This window comes from Balaenoptera ricei, chromosome 13 (genome assembly GCF_028023285.1).
Source record: "Balaenoptera ricei isolate mBalRic1 chromosome 13, mBalRic1.hap2, whole genome shotgun sequence".
NCBI lineage: Eukaryota > Metazoa > Chordata > Mammalia > Artiodactyla > Balaenopteridae > Balaenoptera > Balaenoptera ricei.
Genome location: NC_082651.1, coordinates 9,045,254 through 9,059,504, shown reverse-complemented (window position 1 = coordinate 9,059,504; position 14,251 = coordinate 9,045,254). Strand labels below are relative to the sequence as shown.

Here is a 14,251-nt window from a genome sequence, read left to right as displayed (position 1 = left end):
GTGCAAGTACAAAGCTTATTCCTGTCGATGGGGAGAAGACAATTACCAAAATGGGGGGAAAAATGGCTCTAAGTGAACATGATCTCTTTTAGTTCTGTGGTTTTAGCGATTGGGGTTCTTACGGGAATAAAACAAGAAAAATTGCTTTGAAACTAAACCACAGGACACCTGGCCATGACTCCCTCTGTGCCTGTGGCTTTGGCTCTCACTGTTGTGGCTGATGACTCAGGAGGTCCCCTGCGATTGGACGGGAGACACCTTCCCCAGATAGTCCTCCTTATAAGGTCACAGCAGGATGGGCCCATTTCACAATCATACAGAATCCTTCATTTTCACCCCTGTCTGGAGGGACAGTGGATATCCACACTTGGTGAGATTTGGGGTTTTGTTTTTCTTACTGCCTGGGACTCAAGAGAGCAGACAAGATGAGCTGCTTTGCAAATGCAGTGACTCCACAAATGAGGATGAATTCTCCTTCTGTGACAACGTGTGCCTTGGGTCACCCCTCTATAAACCCAAAGGACAAACGTTCCCTGCCTACTCTCCACTTGGCTCCCCCTGCATGTGCACTGCCTGAGCAGATGGTCCACTCTGGCCCTGAGGCTGGGGGCCTGGGGAGGAGCTGAATGTCCCTGACACTGGACAAGGGCCTCTGTCCCCAGACAACCCTGCACTGGCCGTCACGGCTGGTCTTCCCTATAGGGAACCAGACTCTCGCTTCTGTCTGAGCTGTCATTCTGAGAGTCCTTGGGGCCTGGAAACACCAACACCTTCCCAATTGAGGAGAACCAAGTTCCGTCTCTGATCAGTGAAGCAACCACTGATGCGGTGGGGTGGGGTCTGGAGGAGGAGGAAAAGCTGACCTGCATTTTTATCTGAGGGCTGGCGGCATCTGGAGCTCATGTTTGCATTGCTTGCTCCCAGCCCCCCAATTTTCCTGGAGTCTGTGCTTCTGGATGATTCTGGAAGTGGATGATTTAAGAGTCTAACAAGTGGCCCTTTGTTGGGGGGAAATATGGCTCAAAGAGCCCTGAGGAAGCAGCCTGGAATTCAGAGGCTTTTGCAGGGTGACCCTGGGTGACAGCTGCTTTACCATGTTTGTCCTCAAAAAGAGAGGCCCTGCCACTGGGGGAGGGGGAGTAGGGTGGCTCATGGGGAATGGACCCCAGACACAGGGCAGGGGTGGCAGGTGGGCTGGGGGAAGCAGGGCAGGCACTGACCTCCCTGATCCCATTCAATTGTCTCCCAGGTCCTCCGAGGACACAAACCCAGAGGTGAGGGATCCAGCCCCTGGCCTCACCCACAGCAGGAGGCCTCGCCTTCTTTTGCCATCAGAGCTGTACCGTCTCCCCTGTTGTCTTCCCTTGTCACCCAGAGCATATCAGACCTGCCAGTTTGCCACCCTCGACCCCTTGTTTCCTACTTAATGGTTGGAAACCTAGATTAGGACCTCTTAGATGTAATTCTACCTTAAACATCACTAAACAAATTTCCTCAGGCGTTACCTCATGTGGTAATGAGATTTTAAAAATAATTCCGTGTATTTCCTGAAAAACTCATCCTGTCAGGAAATGTCACCTTGGCAGTGTCATCAAATATTTGTTAATGAAGACCTTTTTTCGTAATAATCTTCATTAAGTTTCTCTGTCAAGCATGTGGGCCTGTGTAAGGTGTCACACACGAAAAAATCCAACAGCCTGCAATCCCATCCTTTTGGGGTTTAAGGTGCCATCATATCAAATACCATGTGTTACATAAATGCATTTTAAAGGGTGTTTTGTCTCCCCCTCTCGATCGGCCCCCTGTGCCCAAAAAACTATCAAGGCACAAAATATGATCGCTGTGTCTTCAAAAACCATGATGATAAAGATGATAGTTTTTAAGTCTTAAAGGCTCAAATTTTGGTTTCCGATGAAGCTAGTGGATTGTTCCTACTACCCAATACTTGGTAAATTCTCAGAACATTTTTTTAAAGAACATCACCACCAAAGGAGGGGTGTTGAAAAGGACAAGGTCAGCCCTGCCCAGTATGAGTGGCTCCCGGTCAGCGGACTGTGGAATTTGTGCAGCACAGTGCTTTGCGGGTTTGGGAGCTGGGCTCACTCCTTAATCCTTAACAGATTTAGAAGCTACCCGCTCTCCTGTACCGTCTGTCCCAGCTAAACGCAGAGAACCACGATGCCGGGAGAGTCAGAGAACTGTGGGGTGGAATGAGTGTGAGTCAGTCAACAATGGCTCACCAGACACATCCCCCCAACCACGCAGCCTGAAACACACAAAGTCACATCCGCTCCTGAGGCTGTGGCCACTGAGCTGCCAAGATGTGTGTGTCACGTGGTGATGACACCTTAACACGGCCATCAGTCTGTCAACTTTCCCCTCCAGTATTTTAAGGTGCTAAGGGGTGCAGGGTGGGCTTGGAATCCAGGCAATGGGCCAAATCTTCCTCCTTGTCTTCTCTGCTTTCTCCTCGAGGTGGGAGAGCAGGTGTGGGTGCCCTACTGCCCTCTGACCTGCTCGCGGAGCAAGCAGGGGCAGGTCGACCCTAGGGCAGAATTCTGGAGAGTCATTCTCTGGCCTTCTGTGCAGAAACCCGCACCCTGGGCGTGTTCACTCTCAGCTACACCTCAGCTCTTCCTCTGCCTTCATCCGTGGGGCTCTGGGAACCCACAACGGCAAACAAGTCAGGTAAATACTCCTTCTCCTGCCTTTGCAGGGGGGCTTCTGAACGTCCAAGTGGAAGTGGCTGCTGAATATATTTCAGAGCAGCACGGAAACTGCAGGACTTCCCTGAGGATGGCCCTCGACCAGGGCACAGGGACCCTCCAAGGACACACAGGGCAGGGGTGTGGCTCTATACATAATGGGTCGTAACACGGATAACTCCAACTCTATCCACCCCACAGCAAGGCTTGTCTACAAGGGGGAAATCATCATCTGTTTCATCATTTACGTACTCATGTAACATAAATGATAGGTATTTTATCACTGAGCCCACTGTATGGGCTCAGAATGGCAGCACCACAGGCTATGTTGTTTATACCAGGGGTCTCCAACCCCACCCGGTCGCGGATCGGTACCGGTCCGAGGCCTGTTAGGAACCGGGCCACACAGCAGGAGGTGAGTGGCAGGCGGGGGGTGGAGTGAAGCTCCATCTGCTACTCCCCGTCGCTCACACTACCGCTGGAACCATCCCCCCTTCCCCTACCCCTCCACATCCCCCTCCCTGGCCCCGGTCCGTGGAAAAATTGCCTTCCATGAAACCAGTCCCTGGTGCCAAAAAGGTTGGGGACCGCTGGTGTACACACAAAAAAGTTCAGTTCTTCCTCCTGGATTCCAAAGGGGGTGGGGGACTTCTGGGATCAGTTCCCCGCCCTGCTGAGGTCAGAGACACCTCTCCTGCTTGTCAAACTTTCCCTGCTGCCCTGTCTACCAGCGCCATGCCTCACATTTCTACCCCTAAACTAACAAGTTCTCAGAGTCCCAAACTCAGATGCAGGAGCCTAGACTAAGTCGTATATGTTACCACTCCCTTCTCCCTCCAGCCAAATGTCATGATGACAGAAAACAGATTCAAAGCTGTTTTCCTTCTTTCAGATGAGATGCCCCGTCTCTGGTCATCTGCTCAGACAGGAAAAACGAGGTATAGGGTTGATTGTATCAGACCTCTAACCATCAGGGAAAATGTTCCCCAAACCATATCTCCTAACGAGACCTGAATTTCTGCTCAAAGAATGAAAACAAATACAGTCCAAGGACTGACAGTGGGTTCCAGTGACCTGGCTAGAATCCCTCCTGGCCGCACTGAGCATGACCCACCACGGGAATCTAAGGGGAACAAACACAGGGGCCGCCAGAGTCCCCGACAGCCCTATGTGGCAGGCGCGGACGAAGCCAAGGTAGTGCAGGCTACACTTGCCTTTATGGTGGTGCCGGGACCGATGTCGTGCAGCAAGGACATCTCTGGGGGGCTCCTGGGCAGACCGTCGTCCTCAGAGCTCATGCCACCATCATCTCCCCGCCTGGCCGGAAGGCCCCCCGGAGGAGGTGGCGGCCCCATTTTCACATTACACTGTATTTTTAACTAGATTGGAATAAAGAACATTTGCTGTTGTTTTCATCAGTAACTTTTCTCAACAAATCCTCCCACTGCAATTCATTCGTTCAAGAGATATTTTCAGCACCCTTGCCTGGGGCAGGGAACTGAACTGCGAGTCTGCCACAAGCTCTGCCGCTGTCATCTTGAGAATGAGTGGCTATAACTGAGAATGAGGTACGGTCCAATTGTAACTAACTGGGTGAGTCTTGGGAGAGCTGTGACGTGCATGCATTTGGGCTTTAAAAATAGATCAAGTAAACCCAGCAGAAATCATCTTAAGACTCCCCGATGCATACCTGACATACGTACCCAGTGTCGCCACGGGGAAAAGTTACCTGCAAAGCTTTAATCCGGTCACACACATTTTCTTGGGAAAAGACCCGCACCGGCCGAGGAGCGTCCTGTCCCGACTCGGGAATGAAAATACTGTCATGTGAGAGGGCCCGGTTGCCCAGCGTGCCCCTTGACTCCCTAGGACGAAAGAAGCACTGTGACCCTCGGCTGGTGCCCGTCTCTCCCCGGGGGGCTCGGGATGGGGCTAAGGGCACATCCTACAACAAGCCTTCAGCTGCATTTATTTTTTTTAACTGTTCATGACTTCGGTTCATCCTGTCAAATACCACGGTCAACTATCAGGAGCTTTGCAGAGATAGGGATTTTCCTAACAGATCTGAAGGTTGTGTGAATTCTTTTCGTTAAGGGAAAAACCAAGGTCTGACGAGGTGTGAGGTCTGGGACAGCAGGCCTGCAGAGAGGAAGGGCTGGCAGGGGGCCTGGGCTGGCTGGCAGCCTGTGCAGACTGTCCTGGGTGCCCGGGGAGGGTGAGGTCTTTCCTTGTGGGCAAACATGCAGCCTCTCGGTGGGCTGGAGGCCGTGTTTGCACAGCAGGCTGAGGGCTTTCCAGGTGGAGGCATCCTTACAACGTGGTCCAAAACACACACACCCACGGCTGGGTTTGAAAGGAGAATTGCGGTGTGCAAAGCCACGCCCTTGTCTCATTACCTGATGTGATCTGTGCAACCCAGCCTGTGTGCCAAGGTCCTGGGGCGTAGATGGCGGGCCCTTCTGGCATCACCGTCCCAGCCCCTTCCCCAGCCCCGAGCTCAAGGCTCCAATTTGGAACTGAACCCACAGGACATTCACAAAACGTGCTAAGAGGATGTGGGAGTTATCGTCAGATTTTCCTAGCGGCGCTGGCAGCCTGAACAATAGGTGGAAGGAGGTGACTGAGACACGATGATGAAGGAAGGAAAGCCTGTCCGAAGACGCTGCCACCTTCTGCACCAACAGCCCTTCCCCCACCCCGCCCTGGGCATCCTGTCCTTTGTGAGGCATTAGGGATTCCTAGGTGTGACCCCGCCCCATGTTGGTTAGTGATGTTTTCTAGCTTCCTTCCAGCTGCTAGAGTAAGTTTGCAAGTGCGGAACTCGCAGCACACAAATGTCCTCACATCTCTGGGAGAGAGTGAGGCCGAGTGAAAAAACCAGGAGGGCCTCCTGCCAATGGCAGCTGTTGTCACAAAGATCATATGCACACCTGGGCTTCCCTCCCACAGCGGGCAGCCCATGGTCACACCCTCTGGAAACCATAATCACTGCCCAAACACCTCCACTCTGGGTGTAACTAGAATTCAGGACAGTGTGAAAGGGCCGCTGCAAAGACACAAAATGCTATATGCTCAAGGCCATTGACTACAGCATCATTTATAGATGCAAAAGACTGGAAACAGCCCACATGTCCCTCAGCAGGTACCTGAATAAACTATGGGATGTGATATACTAGAGGCTCTGCAGCTGACCAAAGGGGTGAGGAGCAACCCTGTGTGCAGGTAGCACCCGACTCTACTAAGTGAAAAATAAAAAAGGGAGTACAGACAGTGCTGTGTCAGCTCTGTGTGGGAAAGGGGGTGTGAACATATACAAACATATGTGTGTTTGCGTATATTTTTAAAAAATAAAAATAGAAAGATAAGGAACCAATGAATAAAAATAGTCTCCTTTAAGGGGAAGGATAGAACAAGACAGGACTCAGGGTACCAAGGTTTCTACTTATAGTTACAATGTTGTCTTTGAAACTATGGAAACATTTTGCATCGTTAAAAGACACAATCAAACAAAAAGGGAAATCAGCCTCTAAAACTAGAAAACAAACAGAAGGAAACAAGCCTAATTTTATATCAGGTTGTCAGCATAAACACACAGAGAAAAGAATGATTTCAAGTGACTTTAACTCGACATCCAAGTGACTTTTGACTCTACATCTGTAATAGGATAAATTCTAAGAACAAAAAGCACAAAGACAGCAAATTGTACTTGGTAGTCTTAGCGGCAATATTGGTTAAAAAAAAACAGTGCAGAACAATCTTTATAGTATGTAACCTCTGTGTGGGAAAGGGGGAAATGAAATTATTATAAGTATATTAAATGATGAAGAAAATAAATGAGTTTGTTAGTATCATTAGGAACCAAGATTTCCAGTAAAAGAGAAAAGTGAATTCAAACAAAGAATCAAAGAAGCAACAATTCTGTCTAAATAAATTTGAACTGGAAATACCAGTGAATTAATGATGTATTTTTCTCTTAAAAAAACATATTTCCTAGCTACATCTACTGGAAAGGTCTAGAAGCAATGACAGCCAACTAACAATCATCAGCCCTGGCAGGCAGATTGTGGATGCTAAAAACCATTTCACACTAAAAGGAAATGGCTGATTACAGGTCTAGGGCAGGAAATGTACAAACTAACTTAGGATTTCTCATCATGCAAGAAAGCAAAGAACCTTCCAGAGACAAATGGGGTCATGTCAAAAGAACCAGGAGCTAATCTGAAGTGACTCTCAGTAGCATAAGATGGGACAGTGTGAGCATAAAAATGAACAGAGACTGTCATGGGTTAGAGCAAATCAAATATATAAAAATCCATGCATTCACAATGATAGTCAAGAAAAAAAAGAAAAGAAAAAAATAAAACTCATCACTCAGTTTTGGAAGTTTGCTAGGGTACCAGGTCATTACTCTGAAGGTAGATGGATAAAAGGAGAATCAAGTATTACCCTGCTTTTCCTGTACAACTTGTATTTCAGAGCAACCAAGGAGTTGATGAAGGAAAGGTCTTCTGCATAGACGAATGCTAGCTAGCACATGCAGAATGAACGATCGAATTAGAACAACCACCATTTTACAATGAAATAATGGATCTAGTAATGATCATCAGCAGGTGTAAAACTATCAGGTGAAGGTTCGTGGATGGATCACACTGAGAGAGACGCCCTGAACCCACTGCTCAGTCTCAGCATCACCAGAAGTGGGACAAACAGAAAGCATGTGCCTTGTGATGTGATGTGACAGTAAGTATCCAGGACCGTCTTGAATCTAAATCTAATTTTAAATATCTAGATCCAGCTATCATTCTACAAGAAATTCAGAGAATACAGACATGAGTTCAATCATACCAAAAGAAAGCAAATCCAGATTGTGGGATATTCTCCATCTGATCAATGACATAAAACAAAGCAGGGAGGGTGAAGTAAAATTGTTATAGATTAAGAGACTCAAGAAGCATAACCCCACTGACACAATAAATGGGCATCAACTTTTTAAACCCACAGCGTTTCATGTGGTTTGTCAGCATTCATGTACCTTGGTAAGTGGACATTTTTGCCCATGGTGATGGACGAGAAGATGCTACAGAGTCTAGAAGGCTCACGGACTCTTCAAAGAGGCCAAAGAGTACCTTTAAATTTTTGTCTCTTATATGGTCAATTACTCTATGACATAGGAACCAAGAATATACCATGGGGAAAGGACAGTCTCTTCAATAAATAGTGTTGGGAAAACTTGGACAGCCACATGCAAAAGAATGAAACTGAACCACTATCTTACACCATACACAAAAATCAAAATGGATTAAAGACTTGAACATAAGACCTGCAACCCTAAAACTCCTAGAAGAAAACATAGGGAGTAAGTGCTTTGACGTTGCTCTTGGCAATGACTTTTTGGATTTGACACCAAAAGCAATGGCAACAAAAGCAAAAATAAACAAGTGGGACTACATCAAATTAAAAAGCTTCTGTGGCACAATACTGTAAATCAACTATACTTCAATAAAAAAAAAAAACCTTCTGCACAGCAAAGGGGACCATCAACAAAATGATAAGGCAATTTACAGAATGCGAGAAAATATTTGCAAATCTATATCTGGTAAGGGGTTAAAATCCAAAATATTTAAAGGACTCATACAACTCAATAGCAAAAACCCAATCCAATTAAAAAATGAGAAGATCTAAATAGACATTTCTCCAAAGAAGACAACAGACGGCCAACAGGTACATGAAAAGGAGCTCAACACCACTAATCATCAAGGAAATGCAAATCAAAAACAGGAGACATCGCTTCAGATCTGTTAGAATGGCTTTTAAAAAAATGACAGGAGGTAAGTGGTAGCAAGGATGTGGAGAAAAGGGAACCCTTTTGCACTGTTGGTGGGAATGTAAGTTGGGGCAGTCGCTATGGAGAACAGTATGGAGGTTCCTCAAAAAATTTAAAATAGAACCAGCATATGATCCAGCAATCCTGCTTCTGGGTATTTATCTGAAGGAAGTGAAAACAGGATGTTGAAGAGATATCTGCACCCCCATGTTCATCGCAGCATGATTCACAATAGCCAAAATATGGAAATAACAGAAGTGTCCATCAATGGGTGAATGGATAAAGAAGATGTGGTACATACATACAACAGCATATTATTTAGTCATGAGAAAGAAGGACATCCTGACATTTTCAACAACATGGATGGACCTTGAGGGAATTATGCTGAGTGAGATCAGACAGAGAACGAAAAATACTCTATGATCTTACTTACATGTGGAACCTAAAAAAGCCGAACTCATAGAAACAGAGTAGAATGGTGGTTACCAGGGGCTGGGGGCTGGGGGAAATGGGGAGATGTTGGTCAAAGGGTAAAAACTTCCAGCTATAAGATGAGTAAGTTCTGGGGATCTATAGCACAGTGATTATAGTTAATTATACTGTATTATATACTTGAAAATTGCTACGAGAGTAGATCTTAAATGTTCTCACCACAAAAAAGAAACGGTAATTAGGCGACATGATGCAGGTATTAGCTAATGTTATGGTGGTAATCATGTGGCAGCATGTAAGCGTATTAAATCAACACGTTGTACACCTTAAAACTCCCACAACATTCTATGTCAATGATCTCTCAATAAAGCTGGGACAAAAAGAGAGAAAGCTCTTGTCTCCCCTCTGCGCTGTTCTCTAAGGACATTATTTGCACTTCCCGGCGTCATCATACTTCACCCCAAGCTTCCTCTCCTACCATCACTCTAGCAAACTTTCACCAGTAACTGAAGACCCGCCCCTGCCAGGTGCTGAGAATATAAAGATGAAAGGGGCACTGTCCCCACTCTCCATGGGCTCTGGTGATAGATGATGGGCAAGTGGACAGGTCATTTCAGCCCAGCTCACCCCTCCTGCTGTGTTCTTGTTCCTTGGCTGGAGGGCCCGCTGAGTGTTCTGGTCGAGAGACGGGGTGGGTAGAGGCGAGTGTTATACTGTCCTCCCTGGGGCTGGCCCAGTGAAGACATGTAACAGTGAGCAATACTATACGATAATGTCTTGCTCCCCAAGAGTTTGGCGCTGCCTTAAAAATGCGTGTATAGCCCGTCCTCTCCACTCTTCACAAGGTCCCATGTGGGTGCCTCCTGCTCCCTGCCAGCACCAGAAAAAAAAAAACAACCTGAAAGACAAAGCTCAGATCTCTCCTCTTTAGTCGTTTGGTGCCACCAAGCGGTCAGTGTAATTTCTACTCCTTTAGAAACAGGCAAGGAGACTGGTGAGGAAGGAGGGGACGGGACCCCTCACAGGGATGCTGAAGCCCATGACCCCATCCCAGCGTGGTCTGTCTCCCAATCCCAGGGTCATTATGCCTTATCCTCAAATTAAGGTGCCAATGTTGTTTAAAAGAAACAAAACCTGGCATGGCAACAAATCTGGTTTTGGTTTTGGTTTTGGTTTTGGTTTTTCCCTTTTACTCACAGAAATAACTGCTGGAATAACCAAAGCATATGTATTATAACTATATTTTGATGAACTACAAGTTACAAAAATAACGATTTCTTCACTAGACTTCCCCATATTTCATACCTATTGAAATATGGGTTTCTGTTCTTCCGAATAATATTTTTGGATGATTTTTCTAAGACTGAACAGCAAGAAGCCTTCCCCCTACTCCTCTCTCTCTCCAATGGAAAATTTTCTTATTACGTTACTGAGGACTCAGGCTTAGAGAGATGTATTTTTCTGGTATAGTATCCAGGTCCTCAAAAGAGTTTTAAGTCAAATTAGATGAGGGATTACTTCCTAATCTTGTTACTTTCAGCTGTAGGACATTGGGCCAATTTTCCAAAATTTCTCTAAAGCTTGGTTTGTTCATTTATAAAATGGTATATCTTACCTCCTCTTCCATAGTTATATAGACTTTTAATATATACACACCTGGCACATAGCAGGTACCTGATAATGTTCCCCTGTCCCCCGCTCCAACTTTCTCCATCCCTATGTACAAAAAGACAGAAAACACCATATCTATGGAAGAACCTCCAATGGATTACCTAGGAGGAAAGTAAGCTCAGAAATCCACCAAGTTACCACGACAATGAGCCCAAGTATTCGGGTCCTCCTGTGACCCCTCCTGCTCCTTGGAACACACAAGCCTAAAGGAATGGAAAAGGCAACTTACTCCAGCTCATCCTCTGAGTCGTAGCCCACTGGCCCTGACTCGATGGCAATGACCTCATTCTTCGCCTGACTTTGTTTCCAGGTGCTACTTCCTGTGGAAGAAGGCGATTCCTTTCTCTTCTTCTTCCCAAAGAACTTCTTAAACGTTTTGAATTTGGACTTTTTCTTTCCTATGCAAAAAGAATGCATGTGATATTTACCAGACACGTATGAGAAGTGCACGAGAAGGAGAGAAAGTAAGATTTCTGTCCGTGCATCAATTATTCGCTCCTGAAAAGTCCTTTTACCACACAGAAGGATGTGAAGCACACAGCATACCATTTTTGCACACCTGAAAACAAATCTTGATTTCTGTCTATTTTGGACATTGAATAAAAGAGCCAAGAAAGCTTTGGAGCATGATCACAGAATCAAGGCACAAGCAACTTCCCTCTTACTTGAAATCAACAATTTTTTAACGTATCTTTCACTTCCTTGGTTCAATTTATTCCTAAAGAGTTTATTTTTTTGATGCAACCATGCTTTTTATTTCTATTACCATACATTTGTTTTGCCCATTCTTGAATTCACACAGCACATCCTGTATGAGTAGAATCATACAGCATATACCCTGTGTGTGGCTTCTTTCCCTCCATATACTGCTTTTGACACTTTGCATGGTGATGCATGCATTTTGCATTCTTCCTCTCTTTCTAAATTGCTAAGTAATATTCCACTGTATAAATGAAATCAGATTTTAATCCCTAAAATAAAAATAGTCAAAAGCAAAAAGTCCTGATGAGGTAAAGCCCGGATATGATAACCCAAATTATTTTCCAAGATAATCCTCAAGTGTTAACACACATATATATGTATATATAACTGAATCACTTTGCTGTACAGCAGAAACTAACACAACATTGTAAATCAACTATACCTCAATAAAATAAATTTTTTAAAAATCCTCAAGTGCTGCATTTAGCATGGATGTGGGCACCATGGACAATCAGAGGAGGCCCAGCCTCACGGCAAAAAGGGCTCCTGGAGTGCCAAACGCTAACTTTTGGGGAGAAAAACCGTCAAATGGTGGTGGCAGCGCTGAGCCCGACTCTGCCATGCTTCCTGGATTGTTAGAATCTACACTTTTAAGCATTTCGTGATCTCTTCCCTGATGTCTCCTTCATTCTCACCCACAAATTCCATCATATCCAGGATCCCATGATTTCGGCAGCTCAGCAAAGTCCATTCCCTTCCTTCTGAATATGAGAACTAACAACAGAAAGATGGAACATCACAGGTTACCAGGATGCTGTCTAATATATCCTGAAAATTTGCTAACAATTGATTCGTTTGATAAGTAAATCATTCTGTAAGCTGAATTCCTTTTTTTATCAATTTACTTTTATTTATTTATTTATTTTTGGCTGCGTTGGGTCTTCGTTGCTGTGCCCGGGCTTTCTCTAGTTGCGGCGAGCGGGGGCTACTCTTCATTGCGGTACACGGTCTTCTCATTGCGGTGGCTTCTCTTGTTGCAGAGCACAGGGTCTAGGCACGCGGGCTTCAGTAGTTGTGGCTCGCGGGCTCAGTAGTTGCAGCGCATGGGCTTAGTTGCTCCGCGGCATGTGGGATCTTCCCGGACCAGGGCTCGAACCTGTATTCCCTGCATTGGTAGGCAGATTCTTAGCCACTGCGCCACCAGGGAAGTCCCTGAATCCCTTTTTAAAACACCAGGATCTTCATATTTGGTTTATGTTCGTGCCCCCCTTGGGAAGTTTACATGATCTTGCCTTAATGTGGAGAATTTCTTAGGATTACTCTATAGTTGGAGTACCTATATTACCTTAGGTGGAGCAGATCCCTGCCCAAAAGGAAATGAGTTCTACAGCCAAGTTTTCTTAACTTCCAGTGGAATTTTCCTTACCTTTATAATCTCAGAACGTTTATGTTGTTAACTGATTGGTCTCAAAGAGAGCTTATTATTTGGAAAGCCTCTTCAGAGATTTTTGCATCTGCCAGGACACCATCTGGCCTTTGCCTAGTTGACAAAGAGGTACGCACCCCTGAAGGTCTGAACAAACACGCAGCCTCACGATCCTTTACAGTCCAAGATGCTGCTTCGGGATTAAAGCAAGTGGCTACCAAGACCCAGAGTACAGCCATTGAACACTTGTTTGATTTGCCATGATTAGTTGGCCATCCACTGGAGGCCCGTTTGCGTTATATCTGTTAGGCTGCTAGGCGTTTTCATTCAATTTCTTTAATGGTTATAGGAACTATTTGGGTTTTCTACTTCTTGAATTTGTTTTATTGTTTCATTTTTCTAGAAATTTGTCTTTATTTCCCACATTTTCAAATGCACTGGCATATAGTTGTTAATAATATCCTCTTATTATCTTAGCATCTATACTATCTATAATAAAGCCCCCTTTTATCAGCCCTGATATTATCTGTCCCTCCTTTTTCCCTGGATCAATTACACAAGAGGTTTGTCAATTTCATTTGCCTTTAAAAAAAGTTTGGCTTTGTTAATTCTCTCTACTGAATGTTTATTTTTTATTGGACTAATTTCTGTTCTAGTTTTTCTTTCCTTCCTCCTACTTTCTTCAGGTTTACTTTGCTATCTTTTTAACTTCTTGAGATGAATACTTGGCTAATCAATTTTTAGGCTTTCTGTTTTTATAATACACACATTTAAGGCAATGCATTTCCTTCTAAATCTGTTTTAGCTGCATCTACATGTTTTTTCTTCTTTTTTAAAATATCTATTTCTTCATTTATTTGGCTGTACCAGGACTTAGTTGTGGCACACTGGATCTTCCTTGCACCACGTGGGCTTTTTAGTTGCAGCACACTGGGCTTGTAGTTGCGGCATGTGGGATCTTTTTTTTTTTTTTTTTTTTAGTTGCGGCTATTGGAATTCTAAGTTGCGGCATGCGCGGGGGATCTAGTTCCCCCACCAGGGATTGAACCCAGGCCCCCTGCATTCGGAGTGCGGAGTCTCAACCAGTGGACCACCAGGGAAGTCCCTGCATCTATATGTTTTGATATATAGTTTCCTTACTATTTGCTTGAAAATATTTTCTAATTTTCATTATAATACCTTTTTGGACCTATAGGTGATTTAAAAAAGTATGTCAATATTCAAGCACTTGGGGATTTTCTTATTATCTTTGTTATTGAGCTCTAGCTTAATTGTGCTGTGGCCAGAGAACATACCCTGCGTGATTTGAATCTGTTCAAATTTGTCGAGACTTGCTTTATGGCTTACCATATATTTGTAAATGTTCCTAGAGTGCTTGAAATAATGTATTTTCTTCAATGTTCTATATACATCGATTAGGATAGGCCTTTTTCTTTTTAATTGTGTTGTCCAAGTACTTTGTCTTTAATTTTTAATACATTTGTCCTATCA

The 14,251-nt window shown here is 44.8% G+C and overlaps 1 protein-coding gene across 3 annotated transcripts in view; it reads right to left on the bottom strand.

The window, feature by feature from the left end:
• CRACDL (CRACD like) overlaps positions 1-14,251 on the bottom strand; it is a 125,184-nt gene that overhangs the window by 29,243 nt on the left and 81,690 nt on the right. For all 3 annotated transcript variants that reach the window (XR_009506406.1, XM_059942446.1, XM_059942447.1), the window contains exons 3-5: positions 10,862-11,030; positions 4,435-4,570; positions 3,920-4,084 (exon numbers count right to left, since the gene is read on the bottom strand). Coding sequence is in view for 2 of the 3 variants with exons in the window: in XM_059942446.1 (XP_059798429.1) it covers positions 3,920-4,084; positions 4,435-4,570; positions 10,862-11,030 (470 nt within the window). In the remaining variant the exon portion in view is untranslated. The remainder of the gene's footprint in view (positions 1-3,919; positions 4,085-4,434; positions 4,571-10,861; positions 11,031-14,251) is intronic.